This window comes from Microcaecilia unicolor, chromosome 1, assembly GCF_901765095.1.
Source record: "Microcaecilia unicolor chromosome 1, aMicUni1.1, whole genome shotgun sequence".
NCBI lineage: Eukaryota > Metazoa > Chordata > Amphibia > Gymnophiona > Siphonopidae > Microcaecilia > Microcaecilia unicolor.
Window position 1 is genome coordinate 468710068 of NC_044031.1, and position 13624 is coordinate 468723691.

Here is a 13624-nt window from a genome sequence, read left to right on the forward strand (position 1 = left end):
ATGAGTGTGAGTGAACAGAACAGGGTAAATATTCTAAAGGGTTTGACCAGGTAGGAGAGGCTCCTGCCCAGTTCAGCCCCACTGAGCTGGCCGTCCACCAATGTTCAGCGGCACTTAACCAGCAAGAGCTGTTGAATTTCACCTTTAACCAGCCATAGTGAAACTGGCCGGTTGAGGGGCGGTCCGAGGGTGAAGTCGGGGCAATCCTCAGTTATGTGGGCACTGGCAGTATTCAGTGCCAGTATTCGCATAGTTAACTGGTTAAGTAGGACCGTGTAAATAGCAGCCCTAAACTTTCCCCAGTTAACTATGTGGATACAGCACCAAATATCGGCCATACTCTCATAACTTCCAGGTATCGTGGCTAACTAGGATATTCAATGCTGTTGCCCAGACATGGCCCAGCATTGAATATCCAAGTCTAACTTTGCCGGCAATAGTCAGCATTTAAAAAAATGCTCATCACAACAGACTGAATATTGACCCCCCCAAATGATGACCATTTCTTAAGTTCCTTTCAGCCAACAGTTAAGTAAAACTGTGCAAGGATACTGTCACACTTGTCCCTACTAGATCTTCTGAATGTGATGGTATTTGTGAAGATACAAAGCTACTGTCTCCTAGGCTGTGGCCAATGGAAATCATTCTCAGGGCTAAAAAGCATTTCATAGAGTCTAAACAAGGAAATTCAGTGTTGTAAATGGTATCTAAAGACAAAAGCCCGTTCCTCTTATTGCTTTGTCCCACATCAGACCATAGAGAAGATGAAATTTCTCTCATCCTGATTGTTTCATCTCCTCATCAGAAGCAGTATGTTTTTCTTTTGCAAAGTTTAACAAGAAAAAGGGATTCTTTCACACCCATCCTTCACTGGGGACTGTGGTGCAGGCAACACCAGCCTGTCAGCTCAAGGCATTAGCTGATGCTGTTTACTAATTTTTGGCCTCTGGGAGTTTGTGTAAGAATGAAGAAAGTCTTGTGGGTCCTTGTTCAACTAGAAACCATCCTCCACATATATATCTAACATGGAAGAGCCATAAGCCAGCAGAGCCCACTTTACCACTAGGCAAAATAGGCTGCAACCTACAGCAAAGCCTCTGGATGGCAGCAAAGAGCGGCTGTACTCAAAACATAACAATAGGGTGGGTAATTCTCATTTACCTGAACAAATGGCTCTTGGAAAATGTGTTCGTTCTATATGTATATATGAAACAAAGTTTAATATTTAAAAGTATAATGTCCAATTTTGCATTTTTACTGGATCATTTGGGGAGCAGTGGAGTTGGGGTGCTGCAGTTTTATTGTCAGAGTCTCAAGGGGGCTGTAGGGGACTGAGAGTTGATCAAGGTGGTGCAAGGCTGAAGGTGCCTTATACCTTTACACTAGTCCTGACTAAGCCAAGTGAGGCTTTGCTGGAATTCCAATTTACAGTTACCTGATTGGCTTTGCTTAGCTATTCCTATATTTCCGCTTTTTCCTTGTTTTCCTTCCTCTGTGCTTTTTTCCCACACCTTGTTCTCTGTCCCTTTCTACACTGTTTCTTCCCTTCTGTCCAATTTCAGTAACTCCACTTCTACATCACTCTTTCTTTCCCCTATTTTCCTCTCCATCTCCTTTCCACTGATCCAGAGGTTACGAGGAACAGCTGGAGACCTAGAATCGGGTTAGTAAATGTAGAAACAGAGGCTCAGATTTGTTAAGTGCTCAGCTGTGGACATTTACCCCTAGATTTTACAAAGCACGCCTAGAGATCCGTGCCAAAATCTAGGCGTAATGCGTGTAACTTAATTGCTTAACAAGCTAATCAATGATGATAACAGCACTTAACAAGCAATAATGAGCACCAATTGGCAATAATTTGAAATTATGCGCACAACTCACTAAATGTATTCTGTAATAAACTGTGCATAAATTCTAATGCATGCAGCTCCAAAGGGGTGTGGCTATGGGTGGGGAAATGGGTGTTTCATGGGTTTTCCAAAATTTACACGTGCAGTTATACAATATGGCCCAGTGCGTGTAACTCTACATGCAGGGATTTAGGCCACATTTTCATTGGCCTAAATGGCCACACATTGTTTTAGCACTAGGATTTATGCTTAAGCGTATTCTATATACCATGCCTAACCACTTATAGAATACGCTTAGGTGGAAGTCTTTACCACACTGATTTTTTAGGTGCCATATATAGAATCTAGCCCTTAGGAATTGTATAATATGGATACTCACATTTACATGTCAACTACATGCATAAATGGTTAGAGAAAAAGCATATATATTCTCTGGCAACGAATTCCAGAGTTCAACGTGTAATTAAACTCTGGAATTCGTTGCCAGAGAATGTGGTATGGGCAGTTAGCTTAGCGGAGTTTAAAAAAGGTTTGGATGGCTTCCTAAAGGAAAAGTCCATAGACCGTTATTAAATGGACTTAGGGAAAATCCACTATTTCTGGGATAAGCAGTATAAAATGTTTTGTACTTTTTGGGGATCTTGCCAGGTATTTGTGATCTGGATTGGCCACTGTTGGAAACAGGATGCTGGGCTTGATGGACCTTTGGTCTTTCCCAGTATGGCAATACTTATGTGTGCACCAACTCACACACTTGCCAAAATTCCATGGAAATACTTCTAAAACAAATAGGTGGAAATATATTTTTCACTCACTGAATAGTTAAGCTCTGGAACTCTTTGCCAGAGGATGTGATAACAGTGGTTAGTGTATCTGGGTTAAAAAAGATTCCTGGATGAAAAGTCCATAGTCTGCTATTGAGAGAGACATGGGGAAGCCACTGCTTGCCCTGGGATTTGTAGCATGGAATGTTGCCACAATTTGGGTTTCTGCCAAGTACTTGTGACCTGGATTAGCCACTGTTGGAAGCAGGATACTGGACTGACTTAGTATGGCTACTCTTATGATCTTATGTTCTAAGTACTATTCTGTACATATGCACCTATCTTACGTAGCATGTATTTTACAGGTAGGCAAGCACGTGTTCAGAGTCTGAACGGGACTCAAACTTATGTGTGTAAGTTATAGAATACTGTAAGTTACACGGGTATCTCTGGGATTCAGGTGTGAGCACTCATGCCATTTCTACTGGCATAAGTGTTTGTGCTTAAATTGTAGGTGTGTATTTCACCTGTTATGCTAGTGTATAGTTACAGTTACAGCCCACTAATACCGTATTAAATAGTTCACAGCGGGTTACAGCAAGACAATAGAACACTGTTCACCTAGCATGTCACAATATAACAGAAACGATGATAAATTAACTCATTCAAAAAATATTCCAAATATATATGATTATTTAAACAATAAGGTCTTAAGGCTCTTTTTAAACAAAGAAACTATCAAACACATCACTCCAATATAGTGTCATTCTGGGAGTTTTTCTCTGTGTTTTTTTTCGGAAGGTGGTGGAAGCCTGTGATGGTAATATTTACAGTGCAGCATAAAAGTCAGGCTCCTTCAGATCTGAATCCCCAGTGTGACACTATATTGGAGTGATGTGTTTGATAGTTTCTTTGTTATAACTACACACTCGTTGCAGATTGTTTATTTGTGAGAATTCTTTTTAAACAAGCCATAACTAGATACAAATCTTAAATTAGGCAGTACAACTCCCAAAATTTAGCAGCCTGATATGCAAATAGACCTGAGAAATGTTTCTTAGAAGTAATACCCTGGGGACTTGAGTAATCAAATGAAAACAGATTTTGAGTATTATAAAATTGTCCCACTAATGAATAAAGCACAAGGGAAATCATATATAACCCTGAATAATCTTCCACAAAAGACATCCTACTTTAAAGGTGATCCTGGCCTCAACACTAAGCCAGTGAAGCCTGACAAATTTTGTCTGATTTCTTAAGCGAAAAAAATTAGACGAACGGCAACATTCTGAACAGTTTGGACCTCTTTGAACAGATATTTCGGTAACCCCAAGTAAACGATGTTGCAGTAATCCATAACGGGAAGTAGGGTCCTCAGAGAGGGCAATTCTAAAAAGGGGCAGCTAATTTTAGGTGCCAAGAAGGTGCTTATTTGTAACCTATTGTGTAAAGAAAAGTAGGTGTCTGTTTCCTTTATAGAATACTGGTGTAGCAGCACCAATACTTACATATCATTTAGCCACAACTGCCGACACCAGCGGTGTAAATGCTTGTGCCTAGATTACAAAAAATAGGCATAAATTAGAGTATGCTATAGCTTACATATGTAACTGTGCACCCCACCCATGCTCTGTCAAAACTCCACCAGTGAGTATGGCCAGCTTCAAGCTACACACCATCGCATTTAGATGCCATTTTATAGAATACAGCATAGCTAGAATATTGGCATATGTGCATGTATTTGCATACTTACATGTATGTGCTGGTATTCTGGTCATTTTTACGTATTTTATAGGAATCTAAATGTTGGCATCCTCCTTATAGAATTACCCCCTTTACTGTTCATTAAAGGAACCTACAGAGAAAACAGTCTGCCCAATATTTAGTGCTATTTAACCCGTCAGAACAGATGCTGAATGGTTAAATAGTGCTTAACCAGTTATCCGCCGCTGAATATGTGCGGTTAGCAGCTGGTGGATAACCACTTATGTCAGCGATACAGAGGCAGCAGAATGCCTTTTTGTTTGGGGGGCCAAGTTCCGCCCCAACCCTGCCTATGTTCCACCCATGCTCCACCTCCAGCTCCAGCATCTCCGCTTACCTAATATCCCATAGTCACCCCCTCCCACAGCATCCAGCATCCTTCCCTACCTTTGAACCCTCCACCTATTACTTCACAAAGCCCCTAAATTTCCTAATTGGAGATCAGCTGGGTATCAATCTTAACTGAGCTCTGACTCCTCCCCTTGCCTTCTGCAACCATTCAGTGACTACAGCACAACCTAGTTGCGTACTTCTCTCTGACTTCCTGGAAGAGATTGCCCCACCAAATGATGCACAAATGACTAGCTTTAATGTAATGGCATTAAACAGAAGCATTATTATTCAGACTGACTACACTGCTGCCTATCAGGGGGAATTCTTAGGTTTTCTGTCAGAGCTTGGCAGTCAGGTTTTAACATGCTCTACAAAGCAGATGTAAGAAAAATAGCAGAAGTGATGTATATGCATTGAGGATGGTTGCAGGGAGGGGAAAACCAGATATCTAGTAAGATTTGTAGTGCTATTAAGAGGCAAGGAAAATAGACAGACTAGGATGTCATAAAGTTTTGCATATTTCTTTATTAAAATAAAATTGGGGAGTTTTTTTTATATATATAAAGACAAATGTTCTGAATTGTAAAACTTTCCAGACTATTAAGGTCCTTTCTCCAAGCAAAGAGAAAAGTAGCTCCATAACCCCTGAAACAGGGCCAGATTTCTCATTAGGTTCTGAAGGCATGTGTCTAGTGGCCCCTGTGCCATTCAGACTCTCAGTCAGCACAAGATAAGATGGCAGACAGATGAAGTCCCAAATGGAGCTTATTGCCTGCAACACTTGATTGGATTCAAAAAGCAGAGTCCAACTTGGCCACATTTTGCCCAAAACGAGCTGCTTTAGGGGCAAAGACCGAAATGGTGTACTTGAATAATTTCACCACCAGAGCAAACAGCAGATGGTAGATGGTAGAGAAGATGCTGCTGTTTATCCTGGTGGTGAAATTATTCAAGTACACCATTTGGGTCTTTGCCCCTGAAGCAGCCCATTCTGGACGAAACATGGCTGTGCTGGGCTCTTTTTAAAAATCCAATCAAATGTTACAGGTGCATTAAACTCCATTTGGGACTTCTCCAGTCTGCTATCTTATCTTTTCCACCTTGGATTTTGCAGACAGGTTGCCTTGCTGTTTTTTTTTTAATCAGCCAGCAAACCACCACCATCTTTACCCCATGCCTATATTAGCATCTCCTTCCTCCCTCCATTGGGGTGGGGAGAGGAAGGAGGAATGTGCATGAGATCTTGTGCCTAGGGGGTGCATCATTGGAACCATTGGAAAGGGAAGGTGAGACACGCTACTAGTCGAGGCACAAGACCCATAGGTGCAAATGTGCCCCATCAGGGTGCAGAATGTTATCCTGTAGCAGCTGTAGAAGTAGGAGTTCTCCTGAGCTCATATGTGGCTTCCAGCTTGTGTCCGCACCATAAGGATTCAACTACTAGTTCTGCCCCCACCTCCCAGGTAGCCCAGAGAGCCAGTAGACCCACTAAGGCACGAGCATCCAATATAAATCTGGCTTTGCTTACAAAAGTACCATCTCTACCCAGGCACTGTGCTGATGTTCTTTAACTCTTGAACATGCAGACATTTGCTTAGCCTTATTCTCACAGAGAATTACAGAGAAGACATTCAGAAATTACATTGGTCTTCACTCCCAGTCCTTGAGGCCGCCAACAGATCAGGTTGTCAGGAAGCCTCTAATAAATATGTTTGAGAGATCGGCATGTAATGGAGATAGAGGGTGTGCAAATCTCATGCATATACATTACAAATATCCTGAAAACCTCACTTGTAGGCAACCTTCAAGTACTGGGAGTGAAGACCAAAGCACAGTCAAGATACTTATTGCAAAAGGTCTTCAAAAAGTCTCTTCTATAAACAGATAAAGGGATTTCTTATGTTTGTTAAATACCAGGGCAGTTTACATGTTTACAACTAATAGAAGAGTAGGAGAGGAAAGAGAAAAGGAACTCCATTTAATTACAAGTAAGTGATAGCAAAGAGTCAGATCTTAAAATGCAGTACAGAATGGAAGACAACCACTTTGTTTAATGATAATGCATCAAAGACCCAACCCCATCATTCCATTAAAAGCCAAGTGAGTCTTTCAATTAGATTCTATGTGGAGAGAAGGAGGGAATTCTACAATGACGAAGCAGCAGAGGAGCATGTGGAGTTTGGGCAACAAAAGGTAGACTAGAAGTTCTTGTTTTCTGATCAGGCACGGGAGGGATGTACAGTATGAGTAAAGAAGATAAAAGGATTGGAGTTCCCATGTTGAAGGCTTTATGAGCTAGGAACAAACACAAAATCTACAAGTACACATTTCATTTATTACTAGTTTTGTTTAATTAAAGTGGTTATTGCCTTCTAGATCATCCCATAACACATTTCTCCTCTTCCTTCAATTGTTTGCTAGCTATCCAATGTAATATATCTACTCTTAAGTCCTTTTTTAAAAATCCCTAATTATCTATCTGCTGTCTGTCTATCTGCATCTCTGGAATCTAGGGGGAATCTTCTTATCTAACTTTAGCAAGGTTTTCTGAATGACTTGTGTTCTAGCCATTCTCTTTGCCTCTCTTGCTTCAGGTGGCAGTGTTAAATGATATTCTTTCCTCCCCTTTGTGTTTTTCCCAGCCGGAGGTAGTTGTGCCTGTCACTGTGGCTTTCCCTATGCTCTTCCATCTCGTGCTGCGCTATGTCAGCCTGGGTACAAAAAAGGCCATAGCAGGGAGGATCTCAATTGCTGGGGGCGTAACATGCGTCTCTAACTGTACTCGTAAGTCACAGACTGTAACTCTGCTGTCAGGTGTCTTGCTCCTGGCTACCTTTTCTGTGCAGGTCATGCCGCCATGCTGGCAGTTCAGTTCATTTGTTTCGCGCTCTCACTCAAAGTCCCTCCATCCACCCGCATGACTTCTAACCACCTCCCCACTCTACACTTGATGGCAGCTTTTGTTTATTAACTTCCATTTGACAGAATGAAGTGAGGCTAACTCTGAGTGTGGAGGAATCAAAGCTCTATGTGTTTCGTGTTATCCTGCGATATGTTAACCCTGGAACCCAAACGCTGCATGGCAATATAACTGCTTATCGATCTCGATCTAACTCAGGTAGGTGAACTGGAAAGGGCAGACAAATTAACTTTAAGGGGTCAATGTTCAACATGACTTAACTGGTCAGAAACAGCTCCTGGCCAGTTAAATTGCCTGTTCGGGGCAAACCTCTAATTTTCAGCAGCACTTAACCAGTTAGCGCTACTGAAAATAACAGGTTATATCTGGATTCTATATAACACACCTAGAGTTCCGTGCTGAAATCCAAGTGTATTCTGTAACAGCGTGCATAACTTAATTGGCTTAACAAGCCAATCAGCGTTCTTAACAGCACTTAACAAGCAATAATGAACACTAATTGGCAATAATTAGAATTTACACACTCAAATCGCTAAGTGTACTCTGCAATGAACTGTGCCTAAATTTTAATGCATGCATGGAAAAAGGGGTGTTGTTATAGGTGGGGAAAATGGGTGTTTCATGGGCATTCCAAAATTTATGCACATAGTTATAGAATATGGTCCAGTGCACCTAAATGTACACGGCGAGATTTACGCTATATTTTCATTGGTGTAAATGCATACACATTGTTTTAGGTGCTACAATGCCAATTAAGCGTATTCTAAATTTAGGCACCGCTTATAGAATTCCCTTAAGCGGAAATGTTTTCTGCATGAATTTTTTTAGCCCCCCCCCCCCCCCCCTTAGAATCTAATTGCAAACTGGCTATTTTGGGGGCATTCTGGGGCTGAAGCCCTTAAGTATTGATGCTCAGAACTTAACCGGCCAGGTGAACTGCAAAAATGGGACCACATAAAAGTCAATTCTAGTAACCCTTAGCCGGTTAAGTACTGAATATCGGGCTTAACCAGCTATGTGTTAGCTAGCTTTGCACAGCCAGATATTCAATGCCAAAGCTCGGACATGACCCAGCATTGAATATCCAAGAATAATGCCAGTGGTAGTGAAAAAAACGCTGGCTGAATATAGACTCCTAAGTCGCTGCATTGCTGTTAATTTTTCAGCTGAAGCATGCTTTTTCCATTGCCCTGTGCATGGCATAATAACTAGTGCAACCCATGTTTTAATTTATGCTAAAATACATAAAAAATAAGTGTATATTATTTTCCTTTTAGTTTCTTGTAATTCAAATACAGTATATTCATTCATAGTAAGAGAATTTGCATAAAGCTAACACTTCTCATTTCACAGCCCCAGTTTAACCCTGTTTTCTAGTGACTTGTGATATGCACATACATATATCATGTACCAAATACCACATAGCAGAAAAAGGGTTAAATTAGCATACGTTTCAAACTTTTTAGCAGTAGCGCCATTCACCAGGATTTCAACCTTAGTAAAAGACCATTTGTACATCTATAAACATTCAGAATTCAATCACCTTAAAAAAAAGGAAAGCTCCTGTGTTCTCTTACCTCAAATTTAGAACCAGGGCTTGGCCTGGTAAAAGAAATCATAGCATACTAACTGTGGGCTTTCAAAGACTCTACTGAGGAATTTAAAAATCAACTGGGGAAGGGCAGTTTGCAGGAAGAGATGATAATCCAGGAGAAAAGAAGTTCTGTTTACCTTATCTCGAGATACTATGAAATTCTTCAGTCCTGCCTGATCCATAGAAAATGCAGCTCCTAGCATACTACTTAGGAGAGCAGTTAATCAACAGAAAACTAAATTGAGTTGCCCAGGATTACAGAGATGAATGCAGATCACTAGCAGGTTTATTTTCGAAAGAGAAGGACGCCCATCTTTCGACACAAATCACAAGATGGACGTCCTTCTTACAGGGTCGCCCAAATCGGCATAATCAAAAGCCAATTTTGGGCGTCCTCAACTGCTTTCCATCGCGGGGACAACCAAAGTTCATGGGGCGTGTCGGAGGCTTAGCGAAGGCGGGACTGGGGCGTGCCTAACACATGGGCGTCCTCGACCGATAATGGAAAAAAGAAGGGCGTCCCTGACAAACACTTGGACAACTTTACCTGGTCCTTTTTTTCTTACGACCAAGCCACAAAACTTTGCCCTAAATGACCAGATGACCACCGGAGAGAGTCGGGGATGACCTCCCCTTACTCCCCCAGTGGCCACTAACCCCCTCCCACCCTCAAAACATATCTTTAAAAATATTTTTTCCAGCCTCTATGCCAGCCTCAAATATCATACCCAGCTCCATGACAGCAGTATGCAGGTCCATGGAGCAGTTTTAGTGGGTACTGCAGTGCACTTCAGGCAGGCGGACCCAGGCCCACCTGTTACACTCGTGGTGGTAAATGTGAGCCCTTCAAAACCCACCAGAAACCCACTGTACCCGCCCCCTTCACCCCTAAGGGCTATGGTAGTGGTGTACATTTGTGTGGAGTGGGTTTTGGGGGGGAGTTGGTGGGCTCAGCACACAAGGTAAGGGAGCTGTGCACCTGGGAGCAATTTCTGAAGTCCACCGCAGTGCCCCCTAGGGTGCCCGGTTGGTGTCCTCCTGGCACATCAGGGGGACCAGTGCACTACGAATGCTGGCTCCTCCCACGACCAAAGGGCTTGGATTTGGTCATTTCTGAGACAGGCATCCTCGGTTTCCATTATCGCTGAAAATCGGGGACCATCTCTAAGGTCAACCTAAATTTCACAATTTGAGTGTCCCCGACCATATTATCGAAATGAAAGATGGGTGTCCATCTTGTTTCGATAATACGGGTTTCCCCTCCTCTGTCTGGGGAGGTCCTGCGAGGACGTCCTCAGGAAAACTTGGGCGTCCCTTTCTATTATGCCCCTCTTTGTAGGTCTGCTGTTCTCAGAATGATGAATAGTGAATGGAACGTTGGCATCAGTTCTGTCTGTCAAAGCAATAGTTCAGTGGATTCTCATCTCTACTGAAGTGATCCCTGTATGGATGGACAGTGCTACATACTTTTATAGGGAAATAACTTTTTAGAATATTTACCATTATATTTTGGAAGTTTTTGGACCAAGATCATAATGCTGTGTAATCCATCTATTAAATATAAAGCAGGGGATCAAATTCACTAATATCAATCAAGTTCCCAGCTCTACTTTAGCACCTATGCAGAGCACCAGTTTTCTACTGTGAGAAAGCTTGAGTCAAGCGTGTCCTCTTTTATTGCTTAAGCAGCATATAGTATAATATTTAAACCAATGTCAATAGAGAGAATCATAGAACAGTGAGCTAGAGGAAGCAGGAGAGTGCTGCAGGATCAATTAACACTAGTAATCAGCTTTACATTTAATTTATCATAAATAATCTTTAGCCCCAAGTCTGGGGCTTGATGTGCAATGTCTTCTAAAAGACTTCACATCCTTGTACATTTTTCATATTCTGTTTTCTCAAAAAAAAAAAATACAGTTCCAACTGTGTTAAAGTAAAGGTTTGTTTCACTGATGTACACAATATACCCAAAACTTTCAATGTATGAGAACAATTATAGCCACATTTTGAATATTTTCATAAAATTGTTCTTTTGCTTTGAAAGTACAGGATATATTGTCTGGATCAGAAAAAAAAACACTCTTATGCAACTTCTGCTTTGTGTTTTCGACATGTGAAGACTGTAGAAGGGTATGAAGATTTTATAAGATGCTGAACAAAAACCATTAAGAATGAAAATCTGTGCTTTGCATTGCAAAAAGCTGATTGTCTAGCCCAGTGGTTCCCAAACTTGGTCCTGGAGACCCAGCCAGTCAGGTTTTCAGGATACCCACATGAATATTCATAAAATAGATTTGCATGCAGTGGAGGGAACCACTGGTCTAGTCAGTTGAAAATATTCCTGGATGAATAAGGCTTAGGCTGTAGCACAATGTGAGTTTGGATATGTTGAGTGCAGCTTTCTCCTGCTGTTGACAGCATCCATTTTATATTAGCAGGCACATCTTCAACATAGAAAATGGAAGGGCTTTGTGGTATCACTAGGGTTTGTCAAATGTCTCCAGATTTGCTAGGCAGGGTTAATTCAGTCCTTGGGTTATCCCTATGCATGCCTGGGCTTGCAGCCTAGCTTGTTTAGGGGATGCAGTTGGAAAAACAGAATTGCAAGTCCCTATATGAACTCTCTTCAGGACAAACTAGTTCACTGTCTACTCAGTCTAAAACAGTGGCTCCAAAAGTTGTCCTCAGGGACCTTCAGTGAATTGTGTTCTCAGGATATCCACAATGAATAGACATGAGGTAGATTTGCATACAGTTCTGGTAATATATATGAAAAAACATCTCAGTATATTTCATTGTTGACATCCTGAAAAGCCAACTAGCTGGGGGACCCTGAGGATAGCTTGGGCAACCACTGACCCAAAAGATCATTCAGCTGGCATAGAGGTGAGAAAACTCAATCTATAATGTCTGTTGACACCTTATAGACTCACCAATTTATTGAGGCATGAGCATTTGAGGACCAGAGTCCACTCAAAAGCTCATACCTCAATAAACTGGTTAATTATAAGGTTTCACCTACTTCTGTCAATTTAGTTACACCAAACTAACATGACTACCCCCTTTAAAGTCTTTGAGATCTGTAACCCAGTCAACTGTTCTGGATTTCCACAATGGATATACATGAGATCTGTTTGCGCGAAAACCTGACTGGGTTGCCATCTTTGAGAAACAAGTTTCCGAAGTTATTAGAGCTGCTTTTGCTACATTAAGTACTCTTCATTATTTAAGTTCTCTCTTAGATTCCCTTCATGTCATTCGGCTTGTAACACTTTTCTAACTTCACATTTAGACTACTGTAATTCCATGTATGCTGATCTACCACGTTTTCAGATTAAACACTTACAAAACACTACCACTAGATTATTCTGAAATTCTAAACATTTGACCATGGGGCTTATTTTCAAAACATTTAGACTTACAAAGTTGCATAGTAACCTACAGAACTTTGTAAGTCTAAGTTCTTTGAAAATATGCCTCTGTCTCCCTGCTTCTCTTGTACCCTTATTGGCTTCCATTACAGTATTGAATCTGGTTTAAAATACTTATTTTGATGCATAAGTCTTATTACCTAGGGGACCCTTCATACCTATCTTTTTTAACTATTCCTTATACCCCCACTCAATCTTTATGTTCCCTCGACTCCAGTCAATTAGTGCTTCCCAATCCTAAACTGGTGCACTATGAATCTACCCACCACTCAGCTTTTTGTCTTCCTTTCACCTAAACTTTGGAATGAATTCCCTCCCCCATTCATCCATTCGTAATGAAGCATCACTCCCCAGATTTAAAACTGCTGAAGTCTCATTTTTTTTCACTGTGGCCTTTCCCCTAGATAGTTGATTGTGCCTAATGTCTGACAATGGTTGACAGATATATTTGGATGCCCAGTTATGCTGTTCTAGTACAGAAGACATATTTTTTTATTTGAATGACCTTTTTTTGTTTGTGGTCCATTCTTTTTTCCATGTTTTATGTGTTTTTAGATTGTACACCACTAAGATCTGTTAGCCAGTATTAGTGGTTTAGCATTATGTGCAGACTTTGTTCCTTGGTACTTAAGGAGTACATTGTGGTGTATCGATCTAAGGCCTTTGAGGTCAGATCATGTGATGTTATTGGTAACTGGAGATTTGCATTCTGTAAAACATGCCTGTACTGGGAATTAGTCTTTTCACCTACAGGTCTTCAGATTTGGAATGCTCTACCTGGGGCTTTAAGATTGTGCAACAGTATGACTTCTTTTCGCAAACTGTTGAAGACACATTTGTGTGTGCAGGCATGGGATTAATATGTTAATTTCTGTACATTGTAATTTGAGTTTATTTTGTCTTTTGTAATCTGAGTTTTATTTTGTTTAGATTTGATTATATATGTTTTTACTGTAATCTGCTTA

General features: G+C 41.0%; 1 protein-coding gene across 1 annotated transcript in view; it reads left to right on the forward strand.

Annotated features, from left to right (window-relative positions):
- LAMA3 (laminin subunit alpha 3) overlaps positions 1–13624 on the forward strand; it is a 407718-nt gene that overhangs the window by 176517 nt on the left and 217577 nt on the right. The window contains 1 exon segment of the mRNA XM_030188133.1: positions 7697–7829. Within this exon segment, the coding sequence (XP_030043993.1) occupies positions 7697–7829 (133 nt within the window).